This window comes from Trichomycterus rosablanca, chromosome 11, assembly GCF_030014385.1.
Source record: "Trichomycterus rosablanca isolate fTriRos1 chromosome 11, fTriRos1.hap1, whole genome shotgun sequence".
In the NCBI taxonomy this organism is placed as follows: Eukaryota; Metazoa; Chordata; class Actinopteri; order Siluriformes; family Trichomycteridae; genus Trichomycterus; species Trichomycterus rosablanca.
Genome location: NC_085998.1, coordinates 17,153,806 through 17,168,404, shown reverse-complemented (window position 1 = coordinate 17,168,404; position 14,599 = coordinate 17,153,806). Strand labels below are relative to the sequence as shown.

Here is a 14,599-nt window from a genome sequence, read left to right as displayed (position 1 = left end):
CGTATTTGAAAAATTATAAAGTTTTGAACGAGTTCTCAGATAACCAGGGGATAGTACTAGGGTAGTGGAGTTTGACTTTTTGTGATGCTGAGGATGTTTAGATGCTTTGCATAGTATGACCCCCGTTTTCACTAAAATGATTAGTACTGACCAGCAGACCAGTTGTGTTTCTATTTACAAAATAAAAACTAATCAGTTAAATAAAGGTTCAAGAAAATTACCAAATTAGACATTCTTTTTACTGCATTTTACACAATGTCCCAACTTTTCTCGGAAATTGGGTTTGTATTTATCCATTTAGTTAAAGGGTATCCTAAATGTACCTTCAGCATTCATGCCTACACCTTGATCAGACATTCCCATCCTTAGCCAGTTATGTCTACTAAATGCCCAGACCCACCACAACTAGATATTTGACAATTTTGTGAAAGGTTTTTTACTTTATGGAAAACAATGTATTTGTAATTATTCGGTCATAAACAAAGAACAGTAAAAAACACGGAGACTGACAAGAAATTCAGGTACTTGAGTATATGTCAAACTTTGACCTCAACAGAATGTGTATGTGTATCACAAATTTTGGTCCAGTAAGTAATGTGGGAATCAGGACATGACGAAACATTGGGTGTTGCTTTGCGGACTGTTGCCACGCCTATATTTGGTTATCGATTTTCTGCGTTCGCTAAACATTCAGTTTTGTTCAGTGACAGTAAGTGAGAACACAGAGACCCAGTCAGTACTGTACCTGTTACAATGGGCAAGATCGAGTGGGCTATGTGGGCTAATGAACAAGCCCTGGCAGCCGGACTCAGTGAGTACGCTTTGAGAATTGTATTACCACCTTGTTAAAACAGGTTTTTTAGATACTTTAAAACGACGAGTCAGGATATAAACACGTTCTGTATATCAGAAACCGGAATGTTTTGGTCTAATAGTTTAAATGTAAAGTGTGTTAAATGTTTACCTGTAGAAAGGTAAGCTAACGTTTATTTGTAAACAGTGAGTGTGTAAAAACACACGCTACAGTTTCAATGTAAAAACCCTATTCGTTTAAAAGGAACTCCAGATATAAATAACAGCTTTTTCCTCTAACTTCCTTTTTTCAGTTTACCTAACAGGCGGCATCGTAGGAGTAGCAGGACAGTTCAGAGACTGGCACTTCGCTGCTTTTGGGATGTATCCTTTAAATTGTTTAGCTTTAATCAGATTGTGATCTGGTTTTGAACTGTAACTGTCTTTCAACAAATCTTACGCAAATGTAGTCTGCACTGATTGTGCTGGAGCTGAACCGTGAAGTTGCGAAAGTATCGGTTCTTTTAAATGACTCTTAAGTGAATCGAATGAGTTTTGAAAAAGCGTTGACTTTTTACACTTTTATATTTATTATACTTGTTTTACCTCTTTTTATTTTGTACTTCTTACCGCCACACGACATTAATCATTTAACAATACACAAATTTAACTAACCCAGTTACAAATGTTTGCAAAAACTTGATACCATGGGTCAAATTTTGTGATTTTTATGATTTCCTAAGTCAAAATGAGGAAACGAAATTACATTTTTACTGCCGTTTCTAGTGCACAGTTTTATTTCCTGAACACAAATTGTATTTATTTGCTGAATGTTTTTTTTTGTTCGTTTGGTTTTATTCTGCCCAATATGTTCAATTATCCTTCTTGTAAAAGATGTGTCACTAGAGAAATAAAAAATATGGAATTTGACCAGAGGTGTTTAAACAAATTGATTACTAATGCATCATTATATTATAATATTACTATTAATTTGAGTAAACGTGTTGCAAAAGGTATTAGTCAAAAAACATGAATACACTTTTTCAAATATAATAATAAGTATATTTGGTATTCAGTTAAACAGTATTGCTGTAACTGGTAGCATGAACAATGTGAGTGTAGTTTTTTTACAGTCTGTGTAGAAGGGGAGATGGGAATAAACAATCAAGTTGGTTTTTAATATAAAAAGACATTTTTTCAAGTCAATATCAACCATGAAAAACCAAATTGCTGCTTCAAAACCAGTTGCACCACCTTAGAAGCAAAAAATGGAAGTAAACACTTTCTGTAATTTGAAACCTGGTCAACTTTTCTTTTTTGGAATAAATTCTTTAAATCAGATACACTACAAAGTTTTCAGTCCTAATTTTTAGTGTCAGGTCTTTACTGGATCTTTATTGGGTTCTTTAAAGTCAGAAAATTACCAAGGCCACTTCAAAACCACTTCCATGTTAGACTGCGGGTGTTTTTTTAGGTACTTCCAAATCCTCCAGGCACACCCCAGCATGAATATCATTTTTCACTTGTCTGTTTTGAATTATAAAGTTTGTGCTTAAAATTCCAAGCACGGCTAAATCTTTTTTGAACTTTTTTGAAAAGGATGCAGTGTCTTTATGTTAAACTGTAACATGCAATTAGTTTGCTTTTAATGATTAAGTAGTAGTTTGTTTATTTTGAGCCATTCAGAGGTGGACTTTTGCTTAATTGTGCTTGAGCTTCAGATCACAACTAATAAATATTTTTTTAGTAACAAGCAGACAAAAATTGCTAACTTATTTAAGTGCCAGTAAAATATGCAGATATTAATGCACATTGGTTGAAGTAACTGCTGTACCATATTAGTGTCCTTAACTTAAGACCAGAGCTGCAGGTGTGTTTGTGTGTGCACTGGAGTACCCACGGAGCAAGAGGGCCAAGGGAACAAGTGTAGAAAGAACGTAAGTACTCTGTGCTGTCAAATATACGCAAACTTCTAAACCATTATGTTCTATTCATTATAATTATATAAGGAAAGCATATAATAATATACATGGAAAGCATGGATGAAGATTTATCAACATTTATTTGTATTCATTATGCTGTATTTAGATTCTAGTAAGAAATTTGCATTTTAAATGTGTTTTTGTTTTCCCCTCCAGTGGTCAGCACTGCTTCACTGTAGTTGTGAAGGCATTTGGGCCCCTAACTAGAAATTACTATGTCAGAGCTGTCCTACATGCTGCGTGAGTACATTGAGCACAGACTGTATTCTCTCCTAACCTTAGAGCCTAGATATTGGCACAGTTTGGCTGCATTCTGTGTAAACAACCTCATGTTTTATGTCTGTATTTACTTCACATGTTCGTGGATGACCTGCATACATTTGATTTAGTAAACAATAAGACTATTTCATAACTGAGTTTCAGTGTTTTAGCTACACCCATTGATAACGAGTGTTAAAATGAGATTTATTTATTGTTGGACTGTTTGGCATATGTTGGGCTGACGTATATTTACAAAAATCTAAATTGAAATGTGACTTAAAATTAGTGTGTGTTTGCATTTTATGTACTGTTCCAACTTTTTTGAAATTTTGGATGTATATACAAAACTATCCTAGACATCTAATGGAGTATCAGCCGTATCACTGCCCCTTACAGTATTAATTATTGTGAAATTACTGACTTTAATTAAAATGAATTATATTTATTATTAATTGTTTACCTTTAATGAACTAATAAACTTTGTAGCTGGCACAGACCAATTTTTTCCTTAAAGTCTTGTCAGACAGATCTGGTGTTAGCATGTTGACATTTTCTCTAAATGCTATTAATTCCTGACATATTGTTCTTGCATCCCATAGGCTCTGTGTTCCAGGAGGGTTCATGCTTGCTACAGTGTTGGGCTGTGTGTGCCTTGCAATATCCAGTCTAATCTACCTGTCGGTAAGAACCTTCCTCTTTTTGTCTCTATCAGATTTAATATTTAGGGTTATAAAAAATGATCACATGATCATGTGCTGTGCTGAGATACTGTAGAGTAATAAAATACAGATCATTGTGAAAAAGGAAAATGAAATGAAGAAGTGCGTATTGCCTGTCAGGAAATAACACACACACACTGGTTATTAGTTATGTATTTTTCAGTTACACACCAGAGTACACACCAATATTTATATTAAACTTCATTTTTTCAGATAAGGCTGTTCAGTATCAGCTCTTTGATAAAACTGAATTATTGTTTTCTTATAGTCATTCAGTACTTGTAAGAAACATGTACACTAATAGTCAAAAAAGTAGTCAGTCCCGGATGTTCGAATCTCATGCTGGGCTCAATAATAAAATAAGAACAAGAACATAGAAAATAAGAATGTAATAATTTTGCAGCTGTTTGTTGTCTGTGATCTGTAAATAATTGAAATAATTGACACATTTCAGAATTTTGATAATATACATACAGCAATTCAGGTTATACACTTGGTAAATTACAGTTCTATAATGTCATTTGACTTTGGGTTGTGAAGTCTATTTTGTCTTTAGTGATTAAGATTGAGTATAGATGGTGTCATCTCTGCAGCCATATAAACAGGGCTAGTTTTATTTCACCTATTAAATGTGGAAATTTTAAAAGCTCACATAAACAAATTAGATCACATAGTTTAAGTTCCACAACTGTTTCCTTGGAAATGTGTCTAAATGGTCTAGTGTAATCCAACAACAACCAAAACATCTCTCCTCTGTATTTTTGTATGCTTGAACACGTGTGCCGCACACAGCCAATCAAATTGTACATAGTCGTTGGCTTTTTATGGGATTTTATTTCTGTACTAGAGTAAAAGAGGGGATCTAAATTAAATAGATATCCTAAGTTGATAAAATAAAGCAATTTCCAAAACATTTTTCATTGAAATAATTACATGAATTAAAAAACAAATCCAAAATGCTTAGACCTTTTAATAAACAGTTGGTGAAAAATCTCCCCAAGATTAAAAATTGCTGGTTTAAAGGCTGATTTGCAAAAACAGAAGCCCCTTTACCTTTCATCGCTGAGACAACTGAGCTATTGGGTAGTCTTGGATTTTTTATTGCAACATCCGTGGTTGCCCTGTGTTTAAATGTAGAACTACAGCTTGACTGAAACTCTTCACTGGTGGAATGGAACCATTATGGGGGTCATGTGAGAAAGATATGAAATACTGTACAAGTGTAGAAAAAAAAGGCTTACTGAAAAATCTGGCAACAAGTCTACGTCCAATCAAATTTGAGGTTAATCTTGATGTAAAACTATGGCAGTTTTATGATTTTTGGGATTTCTGCAACAGTTCTTTTTTTCTGGAAAACACATACTTATTTTTCTAAATTTATATGTTTATTGTAGGTTTTCTGAAAAAATGCAGGGTCAAAAGTATTACTACATTAACATTAACTAATAGACTACAGCTCATGACTTTTTCTGCCCATATAAATAGAACGGCATTGAATGCACCTATTACAGATAATATGGAACAGTGGTTTTATGCCAAGGTTGGCAGAAATCCCAGACTGTCAACTGCTAAGAGAAAATATGTCTGGCTGCTCAGGTGTAATCTAAGAACCACTAAATATCAGGTTTGCCATGAATAAGAAGTTGCTAGAACACAGTAACAGTCCACAGTCAAGCCAGCTTTATAACACTAAGGCAGGACATGCAAAATGCCCTTGTTTTTGCTTGCAAAACCACTTTAAGCACATGGTGATGTAAGGCTTGCTTGAAATCATTGAAATCCCAAGACTGCCATGACATTCATGTCACTTACAAATATTTTAACCTATGTCTTCACTTGCACTTGGGTACATTTTTAATAATTATTGCTTTGCTCTAATTCATTGATCCTTGCTACACAGGCCGCCATTCATGGAGAGCACTGGGAACCCATACTGCCCAGGAAAGAGCCCACAAAAAATGTTGGTGAGAGCATGAAGCAGCCTCCCCAGAACCCCCCTCCACGACCCCCTCCAGAAGTGCGCAGGAAGAGAACAGACGACCTTGAGGCTGCAGCCTACAGTAACCCCATGTCTGTTACTTCCAATGAATAGTGATCAGCCATGTCTGTTCATTACTAGGACTATAATGCTGATTTACAGACCTGTATGGAGGTGAGAGGTGCATATAAATCTAACTGCAGAGTTAGTATGTTGGTTATACTGGAATTTCGAAGGAAATGTTTGAGTTATTTCACAGTTTTACATTTTGTAGTTTGTGTTTTAATACAATGTCTGATCATTTATATATGACAGTGTTTTTATATAGTGTATGTGTGTACTACTGTGCAGTCATGAATACCAATGATAAATGGCAGGGTGCACAACTCCTATAAGGTGGCTTATGAGTCACAGACAAAGAGAATTAACAAAACCGGTTATTAAAATAGATAAGATTTTTTTTTTTTTTTTTTAATCTATTCAGTGTATTCAAATGTGTTCATTTCTTAAACATAGTCATTTATTTATACCAACCCGAAAATACCAAGTGAATTATATTCTACCTGCCGATTAGTCATTATTTTGACTTGGAAGGCAAATCACATGCTTGTGACTTTGAAAGGTTCCAGTAGAGTTACACATGTCCCTATTACCTGATTGGGTTCTGACCAGATTTCAGCAGACTACAAATACACAAGACCAGAGTTGTGCCCTCCTGCCTAAAAAGAAATGAAGAACTAAATTTCAAAAGTAATCATAAATGATTAGCTGTAATTATTTCCATTTTGTATAAACTTAGTTACATGTAATCAATGTTTACAGAATCGGCTTCTGAAAAGTATTCTACTTGCACTTTCTGACTAAAACTTCTCATGTCTGATATCTACAATTACTGAGAACAGAATGAATCAGAAACATTACAGTGGTTTGTCGTGTTAGCTCTGGTACTGTCTTCAATGATAAAATGTTCTCGTACAGTGTTTACTATGCATTTATACTGAGAATAAACTCAGGTTGTTATATAAAATGGCTTGTTGACTGTAAAGTTTGATCGAGTAACACAGGTCACAACGCATATTCATGTAACCTGACCATAAGCTTGTTGGACATCCCATTTCAAAACCTTGGGCATCAATACGGAATTAACTCCCCCCTTCATTTTATTCAGTAAAAAGAGCATTTGTAAGATTGAGCACTGATGTTGAACAATAAAACTGTCCTTACGATAGACATTCCAATTAATCTCAAAGGTGTTTAATCAAGTTAAAATCACAGCTCTGTGCAGACCACCACATTTCTTTAAACCAAACTTTGTTTATGAACCTCACTTTTGTATCATATACAGTGGTACTTTGTAACTCAACATCCCCTAAACTCAAAATCTTTGAAAATCAACAGCCTTCGTTGAGAAATTTGTACCCTTAAACTCAATGTTTCCCTTAAAAATTCTTTATTTAATTTAAAATTAACAATAAAGTCACTTTGTTCAGTGCTCGACTTGAGCGGTGCAGTAATACGTCATTAAAGTGCGCATATGAGACGAAACTGCATTTGTGTGGAATGACCGTCAGATTCACTCTGAAAGCGCCCACATGTATCTGTGTTTAGCTGGATTTTCCTCACTGTTTAACTTTTAAACTTGTGTTACTGCTCCGGGTTCTGAGAAATTGTAAAAACAGATTTTCATTTCAGTGTTTTAATATTATATTTGTGTTATTTTCAGTGTATAAATGTCAAAAACAACCCCATTATTTTGCATTTGCCTAAAATATATGCAAGTCCATGGAACCATGGAATGCATTAACAGGTTTCCCATACATCCTTATGGCAAAAAATACTTTGAAACTTAACGCCTTTTAAACTCAATGCCAGTCCCAGAACCAACTGACATTGAGTTTCAAGGCACCACTGTAATTCATTGTATGTACCTTTTTGTGATGGGTGTGGCTGAAACCCCTGAACTAAAAAAAAAAAAGTTTAAATGTAATATTGCTTAAATGGGCAAACAGGCCAAAACTTGGCCTGAAGGTTTAATCCCTCTTGGAATTCTGTCCTTTAATTATGCTAAATGATTTGCTTTGGTATTTTAACTCATTGATCATAAAAATATAATCATTCAGTTTTTGAGGAATGAAAGACTTGGACATTACTTCACAGTTTGTGTTTTAAAACTTACCATAAAGATTTAATAATGTTTAAATCCCTAAAGGCATTGGATTTTTATTTGAAAACATGGTTTGCACCATAGGGTCTGGGAAAATTGCACATATTTATTACACCATATAATTTCTTAAACCTTTACACACTGGTAATTTATTCAAAAGATTCATGTATAGCATCTTCAACTTGGAACAGCTTCTTACAGCTTTAACTTGGAACTGCTGTTACTTTGTTCATGTTGCTTATTTATATTTGCTGCCATGACTTTCCTCTTTAAACCTAAAAAAGTTCATCAATGCTTGTGAAATATAAAATGTTAAAATAGCTTTTTATAGCTAATATATTGTGTTAAACTAATAGAACTTCTTTTTCATCTGGTGTTTCTGTTATTTTGTACACCTGTACTTTTCTGAGTGTTGGATCAAATTCAGTGCTGTTAGTTGTACTTCCACTTTCTTTGTGGCTTTTTTTTTTAAAGCTTAGAGTTGCAAAAGGTGGGGAAATTCATCGTTTCTATATTTAACACAGCAGAGTAAATTTCATCAGTGCGCTGACTAATTGACCATGACGGTGAAACCTGGGGTGTATTCAAATTCAACAAAGAAGAGCCTGTTCTTTTCCCTTAACTCAAGTGGTGCTTTTGTCAGAAAGGCATTTTCAGCCCTTGTTGTGAGCTTTATGCTAGCTGTGTTCTGTTTGTATAGTCAAAGTAAAAACAAAATTCATTTATGAAGTTCCTTGTATTTTGTCACACCTTTTTCTTCTGTACGAGAAGGAAGTACAAACACTTCCTTAAACCATTCACATTTATCAAGTTTCCCATGGGAGCTTTTTTTAATACACAGACATTGTTTACAGACAGGTGTATGTTTAAGTCAGCTTTTAACTTCTCTGTCTCATAAGACTTTTTCAGAATTTTATAATGGATAAGACATACATACAGCAACCTAGATTATTAACTTGGTGATAAAAAAGGTTTTACATAAAAAAAAAATTCTTAGAAAAAACTTAATTAATTTGTGATCTTCAAAAGCTTTTTAAAATGTCCTTTAGGGATCTTAAGAACTCCAGACTAGTCCTTTCTTATGGACTCTTTATTATTTTTTATTATTTTTTTATTATTATTATCATTCCTTCCTTAATTTGTTTATTCATTCATTGTTTGTTTTACTACTGTTTAATGCTGGGCAAAAGTTAGAAAACACCCTGGACAGGTTGCCACACACATTCACACCTAGCGCAACTGTAGCGCAAATGGAAAGAAAACCAGAACACCCAGAGAAACCCACATGGACACGGTAAAAACATGCAGTTTCCAGAAACGACACAGAAAGGACCGGGACTGCTCCACCTGGGAATCCAATCTAGAAGGTCTTTGCTGTGAGGTGACAGTGCTACCCACCAAGCTGCCTATTAATAATAATAATAATATTGTAAGCATTATTATTATTATTATTATAAGATAAAGTTTCAGCAGGTACATTGATATATGCTTCTATTTGCTTTAAAAGTGGCATCAAGAACATAAAACAAAACCATGGACTAACATTAAATGGTTTGCATTATTTCTTTTTTGGATGATAATTAGGCCTGCATTTAATAATGCAAAGAAGCCCTTAAGCATGCAAATAAACCATCGTCTCGACTAAAGAACCACTTTTCAAATTAGGACAGTGATCAAGTACAGTTATGTAAAATTTTAATATATGTACTTTATTTGTACTTGTAGGTAGAGACAGACAAAACACTAAATACTCTGTGCAAAATAAGCAGCATGAACGATACAAACATTTACCACTACAAGCGCAACCAACTTAGCTTATCAATGCTGTTAACAGACGATCATTTATCCAAACGACCCCTGGCATCCTTGCTCAGTTTGTCTTGGTATGGTTTCCTCTCATTGTGCATCTGATTCTCCAGCTTTCACCTATATGAAAGAATTTAAAATAAGTAATGTAGGTGTTGCTGCTACTTTCACTGTATCGCTGACAAAAACATGCAGCACAGTGGCGCATCGTTGACGTCACGCGCACTAAACACTTGACTGACAAAGACCTATGAGCAGCTAGTAATAAAACTACTGAATCACTAAGCCGACTAGGATGCACATCATTCATTTTAACGCGTATTACAATATTGCTTATTTATATTTAGATGAAACAATTTATTGCAGTTCCATATATGAAAATAATAATTTGTACTCATTATTTTTGACAGTTTTGATAATAAATGGAAATTTGACCAAATAAAGCGTTTTCTGTCAGAACGTTTGTGGTGTTTCTGCGCCATCATGTAGATCTATGCTAAGGCAGATATCCCAAGTTGCAAAAACTAATTTCAGGGTGGTACCCCCAGACCTCGACCCCGACCCCCCAAGCCCAAAAAAAAACAAAAAGCTAAAAAACCTCTCGCACACACCAAAGTATATGGGTGATAACAGAACTTTTAGGAGCTGCTAACTGAGCTACTAAGCTAACTGTTCGCATCACAAACACATTAATGTGTACTACATAGTGCACTAGATAGTGTGAAAGATAATAGATTTATGTTCCCTACATAGTGCACTAGATTGTATATTAGAAAAGAATTTTTGTTCCTTACTTAGTGCACTAGATAGTGTACTAGATAATAGACTTGCTTTAGGTAGCGTATTAGTTAACGGATTTAGGTTCCCTACATAGTGCACTAAATTGTATATCAGATAACGAATTTATGTTCCCTACATAGTGCACTAAATTGTATATCAGATAACAAATTTATGTTCCCTACATAGTGCACTAGATAGTATTTTAGATGAATTTATGTTCCCTACATAGTGCACTAGATTGTATATCAGATAACGGATTTATGTTCCCTACATGGTGCACTAGATAGTATTTTAGATATGTATTTATGTTCCCTAAATAGTGCTCTAGATAGTGAATTAGACAACTGATTTATGTTCCTTAAACAGTGCGCTAGATTGTATATCAGATCACGGATTTAATACGCGATCGGAGAAAAAAGTCTGTGTCGCCTGCGTGCGCGTGTGTGTGCGCGCGCGCGCTCTTGGCCGCTCGTTCTAGATTCCGGGAGATTTGATCTGACTTGCGGGCATCAGGGAGCCGCTATGTATATGCGGGAGACTCCCAGAACTTCCGGGAGACTTGGGATGTCTGTGCTAAGGTAACTTGTCCAACTTGCCGAGTTAGCTCGTCTTCAGTGAGATTTAAAAGAACAGTAAATAAATTCAACACGCTTCCATGTTGTGTTTTGAGCACTGGGGCATATCGAGTGTTTCACTGTCAAACTGAACAGTGAAGGTGAGCACAAGAAACCAGCTGGTTTTATACGAGAAGAACGTGTTTTTACCTACTTACACTTATAAAGAACCAACCAATGGGATAGATTATCGGACCGTAGTGTGCTGTGTTGCATACTCAAAAATGGGTGGCCATGCAGTAGGTCATCCAGGTACTTTTCGCCTACTGTTGAATGAATACTACGTGTTCGGACACACTACCCGCTCTCGCGTACTGTTCATGTTGTATCTTCAATGACACCTCCCAAAATAATAATATATATTTAAGGTCTTTATTATGAACTCACAAAATACATGAGAAGCAGTGAAGCCATGGGCTACTCTTTTAGAACAGTAACTTTCTTCTCTTCTTTTTCCAGTGAGACTACAATAACAAGGTAACAGTGCCCCCCGAAGGATCAGCTCCCTATTACAGGTAAGTATATTTGCATCATAACACTAAAAAATACATTCAAAACCACTTCTCCAGACTGGCTTGTTTACATTCTTACCCTCAAAAGCCCATTTCTAGAATATAATCTTTGGTACTTACAAAAAAAACCTGGTCGACTCTCTTGCTCAATGGCCAGTATGAGATCCGGAAAAAAATTACAGTCTGTTAAGCTTGTATTTAATCTTTTACTTTTACAGCCAACATTCAACCATGTAGCTATTTGCCTTATCCAAACTAAAAAGTATAAGCTGGTATTTATGTCATTTATAACCTCTGCATGCTCAAGCTACAATAAGTCGGATTGTATCTAAATAACGTATAATTTTGTTTTTAAAAGAACATACTTTTATAAATGTATTTTTTACATTTAAATAAAATTAAGCGCATCACCTTAAGGCCAGAATTTTGTTAAATGGATACAAGACCAAAACAAATGTACAAACTATTCACATTCTGATTTACAAAAGTAACAGCTTATATCAACAGCTTTACTAAATCTTACAAGAAAGTGTAACTAAGTAGAATCTGTAAATTTGAATGTTACAACATGACTCCTGTAGAGATGGTATAACTGCAAAAGAGAGTTGTTTTTAATTTACTAGAATGTTATATGCTGTAAGACAGTCTGATTAATTATATTGGGGACAAAATACATGCTATTACATTTACGCCTTTATCCAAAGCGACTTACATTACAGTTACAGTCTGAGCAATTGAGGGTTAAGTGCCTTGCTCAAGGGCCCAACAGCAGCAACTTGGCATTGGTGGGGCTTGAACCAGCGACCCTCTGATCACTGGTCCAGTACCTTAACCACTAGGCTAAAGCTGGCCTTGATATGATTACATCATATTGAAAATAATAATAAAAGATTTTGTTGTAAATAAGATGTTGTGGAGAGATTATAAGGATGAGAGTCCATAGTAGTAACACCTGGAGGTGATAATTTGATAGGGCTTTTTAAATATACAGACATCCCAAGTCTCCCGGAAGTTCCGGGAGACTCCCGCATATACATAGCGGCTCCCTGATGCCCGCAAGTCAGATAAAATCTCCCGGAATCTAGAACGAGCGGCCAAGAGCGCACACACACACGCACGCACGCAGGCGTCACAGACTTTTTTCCCCGTTATCTGATATACAATCTAGCGCACTGTGTAGGGAACATAAATCAATTGTCTAATATACTGTCTAGTGCACTATGTAGGGGACATAAATCCGTTACCAGATATACAATCTACCGCACTGTGTAGGGAACAAAAATCAATTGTCTAATATACTGTCTAGTGCACTATGTAGGGGACATAAATCCATTATCAGATATACAATTTAGCACCCTGTGTAGGGAACATAAATCAATTGTCTAATACACTATCTAGTGCACTATGTAGGGAACATAAATCCGTTATCTGATATACAATTTAGTGCACTATGTAGGGAACATAATTAATTTTGTAATACACTATCTAGTGCACTATGTAAGGAACACAAATCATCATCTAGTTATACTTTCTAGTACACTATGTAGTGAACATGAATGCGTTATCTAATACACTATCTAGTGCACTATGTAGGGAACATAAATCTGTGATCTGATATACAATCTAGTGCACTGTGTAGGGAACATAAACCAATTGTCTAATATACTGTCTAGTGCACTATGTAGGGAACATGAATATCTAATACACTATCTAGTGCACTATGTAAGGAACCTAAATCTGTTATCTGATATACAATTTAGTGCACTATGTAGGGAACCTAAATCCGTTAACTACAGTGGCGATTTCTCTAAGACTGCAAGGGAAGCTCAGCTTCCCCTAAAATGTCAAAAATTAAATGGTCAAATATGTACAGTTGTGTTAACATTTCATTGACTACAAATGCGTTAGAACACGTTCATCTTGAAGAGGAGTTCGTTCAGAATCAGCTACTTATCACAAATCGACTCGATTTTGTTAACTTAACTCATACATTCCCGGAGCGTCAATGCATTTACCCGCAGACGCTGAGCGTCTCTTTGCTTCTATGGGGCTACATGGGCGGGTCTTCGAAACTCGCCGGTCATTGGATAAATGCCTCGATTTTGTCCCGCCCCCGGACGCTGAGCATCTCTGGGGGTGAATGGGGCTGTGGGCGGGTCTGGACGCTGAGCTTCTGCAAGATGATTGGAGGATCAGTCGAAAGGCTGAATCCCCGTTTTGATTGACAGCTGTCGCTGGGAGCTTCAGTACCATCGCGGATTTTGCGAGTGAAGTCGGAAGACAAACTGCAACCCATTTCAGGCCATTTTCTTGAAAACTAACAAAGGGGAGAATTTATACATTTATATATAAATAAATTGACAAATTTTATGATGTAAGCCGACAATGAGCTTCCCCTCTTTGAAAGACCAGCAGCCGCCACTGGTTAACTAATACGCTAAGTCTATCACTAGTACACTATCTAGTGCACTAAGTAAAAAACATAAATTATTTTCTAATATACAATCTAGTGCACTATGTAGGGAACATAAATCTATTATCTTTCACACTATCTAGTGCACTATGTAGGGAACATCAATGTGTTTGTGACGCAAACAGTTAGCTTAATAGCTCAGTTAGCAGCTCCTAAATGTTCTGTTATCACCCATATCCTTTGGAGTGTGCGAGAGGTTTTTTTGTTTGTTTGTTTGTTTTTTTGTTTGTTTTTTTTTTTTTTTTTGGCTTGGGGGGTCGGGGTCGAGGTCCGGGGGTACCTCCCTGAAATGAGTTTTTGCAACTTGGGATGTCTGAATATATCGTAATAACAAAACTATTAGTCTTAAGCTACCATTTTTTAAAAAGACACATCTGTCAGTTATACAAAATTACATGTAATCCTCCCCATTGTTATTAATTTTTCTGCCTTTTTTTATTTTTTATTAAATAAGCATTATTATTTAACACCCACAATAGTAGTTTAACACTAAACCTCGCCACAAACATGTATGTCCC

At 35.6% G+C, this 14,599-nt stretch overlaps 1 protein-coding gene across 1 annotated transcript; it reads left to right on the top strand.

Moving 5' to 3' along the window:
• Nucleotides 1–689: 689 nt before the first annotated feature.
• Nucleotides 690–6,759, top strand: LOC134323071 (cytochrome b-245 light chain). The gene is made up of 6 exons (XM_063004489.1): nt 690–811; nt 1,107–1,176; nt 2,655–2,729; nt 2,931–3,014; nt 3,635–3,716; nt 5,655–6,759. The coding sequence occupies exons 1-6, from the start codon at nt 754–756 to the stop codon at nt 5,844–5,846; spliced, it is 561 nt and encodes a 186-aa protein (XP_062860559.1). The 5' UTR covers nt 690–753; the 3' UTR covers nt 5,847–6,759.
• The last annotated feature ends 7,840 nt before the right edge of the window (nt 6,760–14,599 follow it).